General features: G+C 43.7%; 1 protein-coding gene across 4 annotated transcripts in view; it reads right to left on the reverse strand.

The window, feature by feature from the left end:
- ILDR2 (immunoglobulin like domain containing receptor 2) overlaps window positions 1-15,442 on the reverse strand; it is a 68,175-nt gene that overhangs the window by 11,513 nt on the left and 41,220 nt on the right. The window contains exons 4-7 of one of the 4 annotated variants that reach the window (XM_065946192.1): window positions 14,436-14,492; window positions 11,241-11,387; window positions 10,014-10,190; window positions 1,604-1,717 (exon numbers count right to left, since the gene is read on the reverse strand). In XM_065946192.1, the coding sequence (XP_065802264.1) occupies window positions 1,604-1,717; window positions 10,014-10,190; window positions 11,241-11,387; window positions 14,436-14,492 (495 nt within the window). The remainder of the gene's footprint in view (window positions 1-1,603; window positions 1,718-10,013; window positions 10,191-11,240; window positions 11,388-14,435; window positions 14,493-15,442) is intronic. The other 3 variants (XM_065946198.1, XM_065946207.1, XM_065946216.1) reach the window with 3 other exon arrangements.

A 15,442-nucleotide genomic window follows, 5' to 3' on the forward strand; every position in this document is an offset into this window, starting at 1 on the left:
GCATTGGCAGTAAGTACTGGCACTGGTTACTTTCCCTCTCGGCCTCCCTTTCCTCCTCCATAAAATGAGCGAGGTAGATTCAACAATCTGAGTCTCTTCCAGCTCCAACATCCTAAAGTCCTAAGAGTTAGAAGGCTGTGATCTTTGAATATAAACTGCTACTGCAGCCATGGCACCATCCACAGTTGGCTCCAAAGTTTCTAGTTGAGCAGAAAAGCACAGGACGGCAATCTGCAGACCTCGGTTGTGGTCCTGATATTGTCACTTCAACCTTCTGGGCTTTTGTTTCTTCATCTGTTGACCACCCCTTGGACTCTAAGATTCCTTGGTCATTACCTTCTGGCCAGCCAGGCCTTTGGAGACCACTTTAATCCAGGCTGACGGGAGACATCACCTAAACTGAGATCTACCCTTTATTTCTAACCTCTGTTTTTCCTCTGAGCTGTGAGTTCACAAATTTCCTCCATGGGCTCTTTCCCCAGGAACTCTGACTATCTCTACTGTCTGTCCCCTTACAGGGATCCATGACAACACTGTTACAACTCGCTTGTCAAGCGCAGTGACATCTGCATTCCTGACACTCCAATCTGGAGATGGTCTTTTTATAGCCAGTGTGGTGGGAGGAGGTAGCAATGGATGCAACTCAGACAGGATGAAATTAGAGTTGCAAACTGGGAGGAATATGTTGTCCTTAATCTGAATAAAGTTCCTCTAGTCTGGGACTGTTTTCCCAACAATGCCATTGAGTCTCGGGTTGGTTCCAAGGCAAGGAGGGTTCAAAGAGAGAAGCCTAGTGACCACATTCCCAGTCCTGCCAGCACCTCTGGTAATTAGCCCATCCATGTCAGACCTGCCCTGTGTTGCTTTTCATGATAGATAGTAATCTGGAGTCCCAATCAAGAATCAGCTATGTCAGCTGCAAAGTCTCCAAGGTCTGTGGGTGAGTTAAGGGTTGGGGCCCTGCTGCCTACAGACTCAATAAGTAAAACATGCTTTTGACTTTTTGCTTGCCCCTCAGTCTCTGCCACTGGGTATCTGAAAGGAATGTAGGCATCTTTTTTACAAGATTCATTTGGCAGACTTGTTCTTTTACTTTCATTGATATGGCAAGTTGGCAGCTGGACTGTCATTCGAGGCTAGGGCCTTTCATGTTGGAAAAAACCGGGCCTTTCATGTTGGAAAAACTGATACTGAAGCTTCCACATTGTAAGCCATTATTTTGAATATATTTTAAAGGAAGTAGTAGGGAAAGGCTGTTTTAATAAAATGGTTCCAACCCCACTGCACAGCCCGGCAATACCGACTGCCCCATGGAAAGAGGCAACAGAAGCCAAGATGGTACATGATTGCACTATTCTTTTTTTTTTTTAATCCTATTATAGTTTATTACAGGATATTGAATATAGTTCCCTGTTACCACCCTATTCTTCATACCAGAACCCCTTTTTCTTTCCTCCGTGTACTCAAAGCTACTTTCTTTAGGGTGGTGTCACCAGCACTCCTACTAGTTCTGACCCTGAAAGCTGAGGGCTCCCCATGTATGGTCACCCCCAAATCCCTTTTAGCATGATGCACAGATCACATAAAACTAACAGATGCTCACATCTGCTTCTCATCCTTCTGGCTGGATCAAACTGAGCCAGCTCCTTCTCGACATAGTATAAGACCTTCATGGAGTCTCTCTCTTTATCAGCTTGGATCCGGTAACCTTTGCGAACTGTTGAGAAAGAAACAAGATAGCAAGCTGAAAAAAGTCAGGAAAAGGTGACTTCCATGTAACTTACCAGTGAAAACATGGGTCCCAGATATAACAGCTCTTTCTGAAATCACCCAGAAATAGTAACCTATTCTTCTATATATGGAACCATACCCTTTACCAGATGGCTCCATTAGAATGGAGGATTGGCACATCAACAAAAAATTCTGTTCCAGTAACCTGACCTCTCCTTCCTACTTCCTGACCTCTTACTGCTCCACTTAAAGATCATCTTCTCAAAGTATGGGGGAGTATACTCACACTAAAAAAGACCACTTTCTAGACTAGGGATACAGATCACTCTACAGCCTGAGGATCATACCTTCACTTGGTGGAAGCACATGTAGCTTTAAGACAGATAGCCAAACGTCAGAGACCTTCACACAGGTGGCCTAAAAACCTGTAGTTGCCTGGGAGATTGTACAAAAATTCCATAACTAGGTGATGCATATGAGCTAATATTAGATTTCAGGCTTTACACACATTAGAACAAAATAAAATGCAGAATACATGGATTACTAGTTATGGTCCCATTATTATTTCTTTAGCATTTTCCCCTTAGGAAAGGGAATACCATATTTTAGACATGATTAAGTCAACCTGCTACAGTGTGGTTACAGGCAGGTGCTATTTTCAGGGCTTAATAAAAACAAAACAAAAATAAAGCATGAGAGAGAATACCATCCTCCACATTCTCATCACTCATGGTGTCAGAGACAAAGGCTGCTGAAGCCCGGTATCACGTAAGCATCAATCTAATGCAATACCAGCCCCAAGGGTGATCAGACACAGGCAGATCTAATACTCACAGATAAGACAAAGAGAAAGCAAGAAAGAGAAAGGACTGGGGTGGGGACAGAACAGCAAGGGTGGCAGACAGCACTCGCGGGCACTGGAACGTGCCAGGCACTGTGCTGCATGCCTTCCATGGTCACTGAGTCCTCAAAACTGCACAAGGAGTTAGCTGTCAGCAGCCACATTTCACGGACAAGGAAACTTTGGTTCAGAGAAGCTTTATAACTTGCTCAGCAATAAGTGGCAGTGCTGGGACTGGAATGTAGTCTGAAGGAAGCCCAACCATACTGGGCTTCTTGTCTGTCTGGAGTCTGGGGCCAGAAGCAGCAGAGAGAAACAAAAGGAAGACAAAAAGGAAGAACCCAGAGGTGGACCTTGGGCATCCGAGGCACTATCCTACCATGTGGCCAGTCAGGACCATACAATGGGGATGGAAGCAGATGACCCACCCACAACATTCTCTATTCCCAGAGCAGGGAAAATGCCATAAAGAAACCAAACTGCATGCGTCTCTGGAGAAAGTTCTGCGTTCTGCTCTCTGCTCTCTGCTTATGTTCCCCTGCTGTGGACATAGCCCCCTACACAAGCATGTATGTGGAAGATTAAAATATCATCTTTCACCGACTCTAATCACAGCCCTGGTGTTGAAAACTGGGAAGACGCCCACACACCCATTTGCAGGTGCATTGGTTTTCTACATAAGCACAGGATGGGCAGTCCACTTGCAGCTTCAACTGTGGAATTACTTAAAAAATTAATGAATCTCAACACATGCTTTTTAGTGACACCTTCTCCCAGAGGTTAGATCCTTAATCCTTATGCAGAAGCAATTATTAGCAGAAATGGTTTTATTTATCATCCTCCGCACCCTCCCATCTCTGCAGAGGCGTTTACAGAGAGGCACAGACAGTTCAATTAAAATGCAATTATTCCACAGAACTGCTATGTCTGTTCTGTGGCATTTGTGTCTGATGGATAAAACAGGGCTGGGGAGTGGGGAACTGGGCACCCTGTGGGCCACAAGGACCTCAAATAAGTGGTGACCTATCCAGGACTCAGTTTTCATGTCTACAAAATACAACTAATAATTTTCACCTTTTAAATAATCTTATAAGTCAGAGAAGACAAATACATAAACCAAAAAAGGAAAAAAAGAAAGAAGACAACAAAGACCAACTCAGTGGAGCACTTTGCATTCTTTGTAATTATTAGGGGCAGCACAAACATCTCATCCAAAAGGCTTTCTTTTTCTCTAGCTAGAAAAGTTTTCTCTTTTCTCTCTCTATTCAACCCCCAAATTACAAATCATTTACTTTGAACTTTCATCATATGTCCCTTAATATATTCCTATTTGTTTCAAATGATTTGTATAAATGTTTAATCTTCTGAAAGATTCCTGAGGGAAAAGAATGCTTATCATTCTAGCTCAGTGTAAAGCCCAGGATGGTGCTCTACACAGAGTATATTCCTAAACAAACATAGTATGTTTAGTTGAGCTGAAGTGGTGCCAGCCTGGGGATGGGTGTGAGGTTAATGCTTTCTTAAGAAAGATTATTTACAGTAGAATTTCTTTCTCTAGATTGTAAACTTCCTGAGATCAAGGACCAGTTCTCTCTGTGTATCTATGAGCACCTAGCGTAGAACCTAGCACACTGCAGACACCCCAAACATGTGAGTTTGTATGAATGAATGAATGAAAGGAAAATCAGGAATAGAAACTGTATTACAAGGAATTACAAAGTAAGGCAGAAGAGACATGTGATGAGTTTGTTGGAGAATTTTAAACAGGAAGGGGAAGCCTTGAATGGTAGCTTGAGGGAACAGCAAGGTTTAGGCAAAAGGTTTAGTTTTGTTATTTTTATTGATGATTATATTTTTAGTCTGCTTCCCTAGGGGCTCAGAGGTAAAGAATCCACCTGCCTGTGTAGGAGATGCAAATTTGATCCCTGGTCCAGGAAGATCCCCTGGAGAAGGAAATGGCAACCCACTCCAGTATTCTTGCTTGGAGAACCCCATGGACAAATGAGCCTGGCGGGCTACAGTTCATAGGGTTGCAGAAGAGTTGGACACAACTTAGGGAATGTAAACAACAACGTTTTTAGTTAAGAAAAGGAGCATGTTTACAGGCCTTAAAGAAGGGGTCTACTCTACCTGCAGCTGTGTCTTTATCTAGGTGTTCTTAATGTGTGAAGCACTGTTAAGGCAGACATTCAGTAATACTTAGATAAAGGGGGAAGAGTACTGCTATATGGGACAATGTCCCAGCTGTCCCCTGGTGGTGAGAGAAGGCTGCCACCTCAAGCAACAGTTGGAAATCTCCCTGAACTGCAACTTGGATTGGAGCTTAGATTGCTTTCTGTGTCATTATAACAATTTATGCTCCTAATTATGACACAGATTGATCATGTATGCATAGGTTATCATGCCTCTGAAAAGTTATAGTAACTATTTACAGTCTCAGATGAAGATGTCAGCTTTGCCTTTCAGTACTGGCAATATAAAGAGACATCACTGTGCTATGTATTGGCTTGGGCAAAAAGTTTGTTTGGATTTTCCTGTAACATCTTATGAAAAACCTGAACAAACCTTTAGGCCAGCCCAGTACTTTCAGCTGTTATTCTCAGTCACACCAGCTCATAATTTCAGAAATCTAAATCAGTCTCCTTTGTCAAAAAGGACAGAGTGGAGCGCTGGTAGACTCCAGAGGCATCGTCCGTCTGGTTTCAGCAGTTGGAAAGCTGGGCCCTTCTCCCTTGAAAAGATTTTTCTTTTTTAATCAAAAGCTGTAAATTCGATTGGGCAGCACACTATAACTAATTCTTTCATTGTGGTAGGAACTGACTCTGTGTCACAGAGAGCAGAGAAAACATCAGAAAACCTTTCTTGGTCCCTCCAAGCAGATGAGCCTTTGCCTTCTCTGAGCTGAAATCAGAGATCAGTCTTATCACATGCTCCTTTCTATTTTTCACTCATTTTATTTCCATTCACAAGCCCCCCAAAACCATTCTGCTGGACTGTAAACTCCTTGAGAAAAAATTTGTAGGCATTCATTAAATTTTTCTTGATTTGAAAACAGAATGGTGTCGGGCTGATTTTTATCTGTAATTTAGATCAGAGAACTCTCTGAGGTGTGGTGATATTTTAAAAAGAAATATCCTACAATATTTAATAACAAATATCCTACAATAAATATCTTTATTGGCCAAAGACCAGCATTTTTTGGAAAATGACTTTTTTTCCTGGTAATGTTTCAGTTCAGGTTCAGTGGAAGACTTATTTCTGTTTTGAATTTCAGCCTGGTCCAAGTCCTTTGGTTGGTGTGGTTTTCATACTTCAGCTCCTCTAATTTACTAGCCTCACCAACTTTGATTTTTACTGGAGAAGGAATATTGGGATATTCATTTTGATGCCAAATTTTTAAAATTCTTATTATTAAAAGATTAGAGCTGATAATTCTGATCCAATTAAGATTCAACTATTTTTCAGCTAATTTCCCCTTTAACACCAAATCCAATTTGTAGAACTTGCAAAAGTGTCTGAGGCAGATATCCATGGGTATATAGCCTTGTTCTTCCTGTCCTACCTTAATAAGCTAAGGAAGACTGTTTATGGATAATGGAACAGCTGCCAGATTCCACCCCCAGGGTGAGAGCAGCTCAGCTGTGGGAGAAGTGATGCTTAAAATTTGCATATTCTCTGTATACATACAGTAGGCATATATCCTTATTAGTTTGAAAAATGACATTTTAAAACCCTACTTGCCTATTCAGTTCTTTTGTAAGAAGGATGAGTGGAGACCAGGTAGATATGAAAATAAAATGGATTCAAGCAAGGGAAGAGATGATGGCAGCAATGACTAGGATAGTTGAGTAGAGATGGTCCAATTCAAAGTTATTTTGAAAGCCTATCTGAAGGACTTGGTGACCAATTGGATGAGAGAAGTGAGGAACAGGAAAGGATAAGGATCAAGTCCCTGCTTCTAGTTTGGGCTACTAGGTGGATAACAGTGCCATCCGCTGAAATAAGAAATGCTGGAGTTGGTCTGAGGTTGAGAAATAGCAGATGAATTCCCTTTCCTAGATAGAGGTTGAATTGGAAATGCTTGAAAGACATTCAGGTAGAAATGTCCAGAAGGCAGTTGGATATGTGGGACTGAGGAACAGGAGAGAGGATGCACATAAAGACTGGCAGTCATCAGCATACAGATGATGACTGAGGCCATGCACAAGGTAAGATTTCCCAGGGAGAGGACCTTGGACAAAACAGAGACACCAACATCTAGGGGATGTGCAGAGAAGAACAGCCAGCATATAGCGAAATGACTAGGGAAAGCTACAAAATACAGTGTTGAGGAGGGCAAAGAATATGAATGTATCATCAGGGGTGGCAAATGCTGTTGAGAAGTCAAGGGGGGCAAGCTTTGAGAAGCATCCATTAGATTTAGCAATAAGGCAGTCTTCGCAAGAGCTGGTCTTTGGAGAGGTAAAAGTGACAGCAAGTTAGCTGAGGAGATGAAAAGGAGACATTAAATATTCAAAACTCTATCAAGAAGTTTATCTGTGAAGAGGGGAACGTGGACAGGGACACAGCATTAGAGGACTAAGAGGTTTTTGCAAATTGTTGTGTTTTTATGCGAGAGATCTGAGCATGTATTGAATGCTGACAGGAAGAAGTCACTAAAGAAGGAAAGGCCAGACACATGAGGTGGGAATGGGGTGGGATTTGGAGATTCAATAAAAAGAGAACCTTGACAAAGCAATGGATCCAGAGAAGGGCAGAAGGATACAGTCCTTTTTTTTTTTTTTTTTGTAAAGAGGTAATAAATAGCTGCTATGAAGAATGGGAGGAGGAGTCAGGATTCCTTTTCTCTCTCCCCCATTTGGTAACTAACTGGCTATACTATATATAGCTCATCAAAGATGCCTTTTCAACTATACAGAACATTCAAAGAGTATTGTGTACAAATGTAATCTGAAAAATTACTGCTGCTAGATGATTACCCTAAAATTGAAGTAGCATAAAAATATAAAATAGGCTAAATTTACATCTTTTAAATCAGCATTTCTTAACACTTCTAACATTCTTTGAAAAACAACCTACATGGAATGCTGGCTTAAGCCACCTTTCTTAAAGGAGAAATAGCTAAATGCCATCAGTAATTCTGTCCATGGGACAATGAGTACAGAAATGTACCTGGTAGGGATCATGAAGAATTCACTTCTGACTCAGTAAGCCAGGTAACATGAGCCAGACTAGCTGTGGCCAAAGCTGGTTGTGCATCCTCCCCTTTTTCCTGGCTAACAGACTGTACATTTCTGAGGTGAATAGGTGTTTTGGCCTGAGAGATGAGTCTTGGTGGGTCCAAGTCAATTGGTTTAGGAATGGAGACAGGACATAATTCTTGCCAATAAAATGACATGTAGAAGTCTGCTGGAAGGGAAGGAGACTTATGGAAAAGCTTTCCTCCCTCTTGGGCAAAGAAGCACAAGGAAGAAGCGTATCTTTTCCATCTCTGAATGCATATAGTATCTGAGACTATGGTAGTCATCATGGGGTCTGGAGGGGAACTAGTCCAGAACAGAGGATGCACTCAGGATGCTGAACGAAAGATGGAAAGAAGCAGGTCTCTCAGTGATGCCACTTGAACTCTTCCATTAACCAACCCCAGAACCACCTTACCTTGGAATTTCTCACTATGTGAACTCATATTTTTTTCCTATTTTTTTTAAGTCCCTTCTAACTACAGTTGGTTAGCATGGCAGGATGGAGTCAAAATGATTGAACTGCAACAAGCAGGAACTGGAAAAAAGTTGAAAACAGGAGAGAAGTATTTGCCATCCTATAAATAATAGTCATTTTATTAAGAGAATCTACTCAGTAAAAACTAAGGGGAAAGGGTCCTGGTGGGAAGGAAAGAGAAAGAAGATTGGGAGAAAAAGGCAGAGACAAGTCCTATTAATGCCTCTTTTGCCCTCTGCATCCTTTGGAAAAAATGGACTGTATTGTTTTTATTTCTCTAATGCCCTGTGTGTCCTTGATGATTAACTTTTACTTCTCAGTCTATGACTCATTCCCGATGTCATACATCAGAATTCTACTAATAGTTTCTGAGAGAGAAAAAACACAAGTACCAATTACTCACTGAGGATACCCACCCCTTCCATGGTGGAGCACTGACAGGTCACTAAACGAACTAGACATTCTCCCCCGCTTCCCACTGACGTCTGTCCAGAGCCCTCCAGGGGAGAAACCTCTGTTTCACCAACCCTGTGGCTCATTTACATCTAGGGATTTAAAAGTCACCTCCTAAATATATTCCGTACACAGTTCTGACTGTTAGTACTCTGTATAGTCCTGTTCAGATTGCCTCCCGGAAAGCTCCATTTTAACGCCCCTATACGCTTCTACCCTTGCCTATAAGAACAAATTTATCATGCCCTCAGTGGTGCTAATCATCATCCAAATAAACTCTCCTTACCAGTTATTTCTTCTCTGTCTAGGATATACACCACTAGACAACTTGGGCTCATCCTAAAGATTTCCAACATCCGATTGCTTGCTCTGTCAAAGCGTCTCTCAGATTTACCACTCAACTCCCTCTGTCTGCATCATAATGTCCCACCTGAAACCTATCCATCACACCTCGGCTCAAGGTCTCTGGTTCTCCTCTGTCTACTCAGCACTTTGTCAGCACGTCACCTTGCCACTCAGGAGCCTGGCTGCAGGGGTTCTCAGTTACTATGGCACCAACCCAGGCTCTTCTGGGGGCCTCCAAGGCCCTGCCTACTCTAGCTCCACCATATTCCTCCATGGTCTGCCAGCCAGACCAAAAAGCTGGTCAAACACACACACTCTTCTTTTAGCTCTGGGTTTCCACTCTGTTGGCCTGTGAGTGTCTCTGCTTTCCTAATCCTTCTCACTCCTCTAAGCCTGGGTCTAATCTCACCTCCTCCCTGAAGACTTTGTAAGCATTCCAGCTCTTTCTTCTTTGAACTCCCAGTACATACACTGTAGCACCTAATTGTCTAGTAAAGGTCCATTCTCTTTGCCTGGTTGGGCCATACTGCTGGTTAGACAAACCATGTCCTACACTCTGGGTGTTCCTCAGAGGACCCGGTAAAGTCCTGAGCACTAGGCATGAAAGAGATAACTACTTATTAACTGAATGATCAACATTCAGGGATCAACATTCAGAGACAATGATCAACATTGTCTCTCTTTCTTATGATTTTAGTTATTGTGGGGCCCAGGAAGAAAGCAAGGGGCAACTATGTCCTATAGCCCTTGGCAAACTTGACATGCATTTCAGGAGATATCTGATCCAGCTGTCAGGATCCCATTTCCGGAATGGACATACTCATTGTCCACAGAAGCATCACTGAGCTGATGGTTCTTATCAGCAAGGAATCAGAACGGAAGCCCAACAGGAGCATGGGGCAGGACAGTCTGGAACTGCATTTACCACTGTGGCTTCCTCCAGTGGAGTCACTTGGTGCCAGGGGAGGTGGATGCGGCTTGTCCATCAGCATGCCAGATGAGGGGGCTCCTCCCAAGGGGACAGAGGGGATGGAGTAAGGCCCAGGGACACCGGAGACAGAGGGAGGGTACCCGGCCTTTGCTGCTTTCCCTGCTTCATACACTGTGGAGGGAGATGAAGAGCAAGAGAGATTACATCGTTCCACCCTCCACAACCCTCACATCAAGAATCCCTGAGGATGCACTTAAGGGAGCTCCTGGATGTATGCGCCGGCGTGGGCTCACGTATGTATGTGTGTGTTCTACTAGGCCTGACGTGATTCATTGGAAGCACTCTCCCCAACTCTCCTGGACTCCTCCAGCAGTGACATAAGGGATTATAGTGTTTAGTAGTACCTGGCAACTGAGTAATTCAGTGGTGCTGGGAGCTGTCACAGCAGCCTCCCCTGGGGCAGCAGCAGCCCACTCTCAACCACCCTGAATGTGGGCTGCCTCAGCCTCTGTAGGAGGCCTACCACTCGGACTGCCCAGAGGATCCAAACCTCTTCTAGAGAGGTGAAGCCAGCCATGCGCTGACACATGGCCCTGCTCTTTGAGTTCAAAAGCAGAGCAGATAACCTGATGCCTCACAGAATCCGCAGTGTTCCTAAGGATACTAAAGATACATATTGTGTCTCTCTCTCCTTCAAGATGTTTACGGCAGGGGTGCCAAACTTAATGCCTATATGGGCTGCCAGGGAGGTAAAATTGTGAATCCCCAAATGAGGACGAGTTCCTTTGTGGACCATTTTGTCATAGGAGTAAATAAGACTCCTCTGTGGCTGGAGGGGACCCAAAGGCTGTACTTTGCACATGCTACTGGTAAAAAGAAGAGTTCTCTGCACGTGAGAGGCATGGCCAGAGAAAAGTGTTCTCTAGTTTAGATGCCCAAGGAGAGGGCAAAAGCCTTACCCCACAACCTCACCATCCTGAACCTGCCCTTCCTTTCATCAGTAGTATTAAGAGAACTCCAAATGCAGGGACGTAAGTGTGGATCAAAGGCATGGAGAGGTGCCTGTGTGTGAGAAGGCAAACGGGAATGGGCATCTCAGGAAGTCAGGGGCTCCCAGCAGAGGGCAGGCTGGGATGATGCGTTCTGGGGTGGAAGGACAGGTGGCGGACGAGGCGCTCAGGGCACAGAGCTGGCTGGTGGAAGGCGGCGTTTCTTACTCACAGGCCCGAGGGCAGCAGCAGGAGTCGGGGCAGCATGGGCAGCGGACGTAGCAGCAGCAGCTGTGAGGACAGCACTGGCACCAGCAGATCCCCACCAGGACGAAGGAGAGGACGACTCCCAGGACCACCAGGCCGACAAACACCCACTCTGCAGGGATGCACAGAGAGACCTGCACTCGCGGCGGCCCCGCCGGGCCTCCCTGGGAGAGGGAGCGTGCAACGGGGCACAGAGCCCCCAGACTCAGGAGGGGCTCTGACTCTGAGAGGTGCAGGCCCTCCCAGGGCTGGGCTGGGGCGTGGAGGGCAGGGACAGTTACCCAGGTCATACTGAGCACACATCATGTCCACTATGAAACGCTAGGAGCAATTTCAGGGCCCCTTCCCAGGGAAAGGGCTTACCTTACTGACTGTGGTGTCAGAATAGGTAGGGGACAAGAGCAGAGAAATCCCTGGCTGGGGACAGGGGACTTTGCTTGCTGAGCTATAGAGTGGTGATTTCCATGAATACGTATCTTTTGTAGTCAAATTAATCTTATCACTTAATAGTGTAAGTCCTGGGAAAAAGTTCTCCGTGTCTATGTGGTCTAAATCAGAACACCTCTAGGCGGTCCAGGTCCCTTATGTAGCCATCTGCTTTCTCTGCTGACTGCCTCTTGATGCCTTTCCTGTGCTCAGCATCAGAACTGAGATTAAAACCATTTCCTAGAAAAAACTATAGAGACAAAGGCTCTGATAGAGAAATGCTGTCCCTGTCCCCTAAGAATGGTTTGATCACAGGCAGGCTGACCACACTACACAGCCAGCAGAGCCACGGACTAAAGTGGTTCAGGCTGTGATGACCAGCAAGGGCTAATGTGTATATCTGATCATGTTTGTTAACATCAGCTATTTTCACAGCTCTGCCAGAGACTGAATATGAATTTAATTCATTTGCCCATCCAACAGATAAAGCGAAAGGAAACAAATTCTATCTGGCTTAGATAAAAATGACTGTGGCCCTCGAGTGACTTGATGTCATGCTTTTGGGACTTGGCTATAAGACCTAATGTCCTGCTGGGAGCCTGGGATGGACTGGAATGAGCCATGATTTCCTTTCAAAGCAAAAGATTAAAGCAATTCATTTTGATTGAAAACCATCTACCAAAAATCCCTTTGTAACCAATTTCAAGTATACATTATTTTGTTTGAATTTTAGTTATTAAATATTTCTTCAACAAAATAGGACATTCATTTAGAGCTTGAGAATATGACATCTTCGTTAGATAAAGGGTTTTGTGATAATGATAAAGTTATTTGACCTTTGCTTAGAACATAATTTTCTCAGAGAAAACACACAACTTCGATTTCCTAAGTGTCCCTCTTCACTCACCCAATAGAAATACACTCAAATTAACCAGGTCACCCTCTCTTCAGGGCGGAAGTGAGAAGGCCAGAATGTTCTGGAAGAGCTTCTTGCTGAGGACAGTAGATAGTTGAAGGCTTTGGCCTTGCCTTTGCACTAACATAATAACACAATGTGACCTGAGATAGATATGGGCCCTGAGGACTAGAAGAGCTGTGTGGTATAGTAGCTACAACTTGGGTCAGGCAGTCAAGGATTAAAGACTAGCAGGTTGCCCTGGAGAAACAAAAAATGTTAGCCATGAAAGGATTCTTGGAGTCAGAAGGGAGGGAAATTCAGAGGACCAGGACCAGATATGAGAAAGACATTAACTTTTCCTTGGGAGTTGGAGATACAACATGTAGTTTGAAGCAATGCAGTGTAACACTGTGGGTTTTTTTCTGATGAAAAAATAAGTACAAATTGACTGAACTCTGGATAAGGTGGATCACAAAGAAATATCTATTTGTGATCTTGGGATCAACATCAGTAAGAAGAATGTCTGTGTTTGGGTTAAGCCGCTAATGGGAAAGCATCTGGAGATTTCACAGAAGAGTGAAGCTCAATTGTGAGGACTCTGAATATTTCTTAAAACTTGAATCAAGTCTAAAACAATCGCCAGGATTATTTTATATTTTTCTGTTGCTCTCAATTATTAGTCAGCTCTTAACCCTTTGGCAGAAGCCCTCCAAAGCAAAACTGAATCTCACCCTTTTCTACTTTCTGTGTTTGGATATGTCCTCTCCCATAGTTCATTCTTGTTTCTCTCTGAGCTCCTTCCATGATGGGCTATAGTGCAGCATCAAACTACTGCTGGCTTGTCTAGCTGATATGTTCAAAAGAAGCTACAGAAAAAGACAGAGGTGTGCATTTGGTGCAGGTGTCCTTCACATAGGGTCAGTGACCCCAGGGAATTAGGAGGTCAAAAAGTCCTAAATTGCTTTGTTATTGCTTTGTAATTGCTTTGTTATTGTATACAAAGCAATACAGATTGTATAGGAAGCAATATAGACCTGTAAATGTGTACTTTTCAAGGTAGGAGGGGTACATAGCTTTCATAAGGTTTGAAAAAATGTTTTGGTGAAGTTATAAAAGGCAATTCCAAGTAACATGGTTGTACAATAATGAATGGGTAAATATTAAACTTGGGCTTCCCTGATAGCTCAGTTAGTAAAGAATCCGCCTGCAATGCAGGAGATTCCAGTTCGATACCTGGGTCAGGAAGATGCGCTGGAGAAGGGATAGGCTACCCACTCCAGTATTCTTGGGCTTCCCAGTGGCTCAGCTGGTAAAGAATCTGCCTGCAATGCAGGAGATCTGGGTTTGATCCCTGGGTTGGGAAGATCCCCTGGAGAAGGGAAAGGCTACTCACTCCAGTATTCTGGCCTAGAGAATTCCATGGACTCTATAGTCCATGGGGTCGCAAAGACTTGGACATGACTGAGCGACTTTCACTTTCAAACATGAAACTTAGGGAACAAGGAATGCAGATAAATAACAACTCCATTAAAGATACTTATAGCAACTGGGTGCAACTAAGATACTGAGACTGTCAAAGGGCCTGCATACCCGACATACAAGGACTGGGGCCCCATCTCAGCCTATTTTTAATCACCATTATTCTTTTAGGGCCTAGTAACAGAAGGAATACAGTTTCAAGGCTCTTCCAATGGGCTTAGTTCATCCTGGAAAATACCACAGACATATATAGACAAATGTGCAAATAAGTTAAAGGAGCAATTAGTAACTAATGCAGAAGCAAGACAGATGGAGGGGTAGCAAATTAAGCAAATACAGAGTTAAATGACTGAATACCTGGCATAATCTCCACAGCAAAACTGGGCAAGAGATCAGCAAGCAGCCCTGTTCTGCCTAGAAGAGGTGGAAGGAAAAGAAGAAAAGCGGTTACTCCAAAGGCAAATACAGCCTGAAGCCTGGCTTTAGTTGGTACCATCCCTACATGGCGCCACTGATCCCTGCTCTTTGAGTGATGAAAGGCACATCCCCAAGGCTGGGCTCAGTCAAGACAATGACCTTCTGCATCAATCCTCAGCAGCCATTTAGGAGAAATCTGCACCTAAACCAGGCAGAAGCAGAAGCAGAAACAGAACTTTCTTTCCAACTATTGTAGAAGGAGGAAATCTTTGCTTCAAATACAAAAAATCCTGCTTGACACATACCATCTCCATTCATCTATACATCCACACATTTTATTGGAAAGTCAAACACATCTAAATGGTCAACCTACATCTTCATACATCCATATACAGCCCCATGTCCATATAAAAACAAAAGTACATATTTGGTTTTGACTCAGAATTATCTCCCTACATGATTCTATTTCTAGACTAAAGATATGTCAATGATTACAATTTTCAAAGGGAAGGAAAAGATACAGCTAGATCAATTACACATTCTTCCACATTCCTTCTGGCCTCAGAAACACTCTGTACAGTGTATATGGGACAGCTTTTCCATATGGCGCTCGCAGCTGGCGTGGTGTGGGACCAAGTGCCTTATGCGTGACATGGCACAGAAGCCTCAGGGTGCTGTCAGACTCGGGACTCTGGGAAGCAAAGAGCTGTGCAAGAAACAGCACCCTGGGAGATGTGGGGAAGGCGATCAGTCTTTTAAAAACTGGCCTGATTTATCCAGAAAGAAGGGCCCAATGCTTCCACCATGTTCTCATATCCAGGTAAATGTAAAGGCCATGATAGAACTTCTGCCCCTACTGGGTTCTATCACATGCAGCCTTGTGAATAAACAAGTTCTATTAGGTAACTACTAGCAGACTCTACTCATTTCAGACTTGTGATGGCAAA

The sequence above is a fragment of the Muntiacus reevesi genome, chromosome 1, assembly GCF_963930625.1.
Source record: "Muntiacus reevesi chromosome 1, mMunRee1.1, whole genome shotgun sequence".
Classification (NCBI taxonomy): domain Eukaryota; kingdom Metazoa; phylum Chordata; class Mammalia; order Artiodactyla; family Cervidae; genus Muntiacus; species Muntiacus reevesi.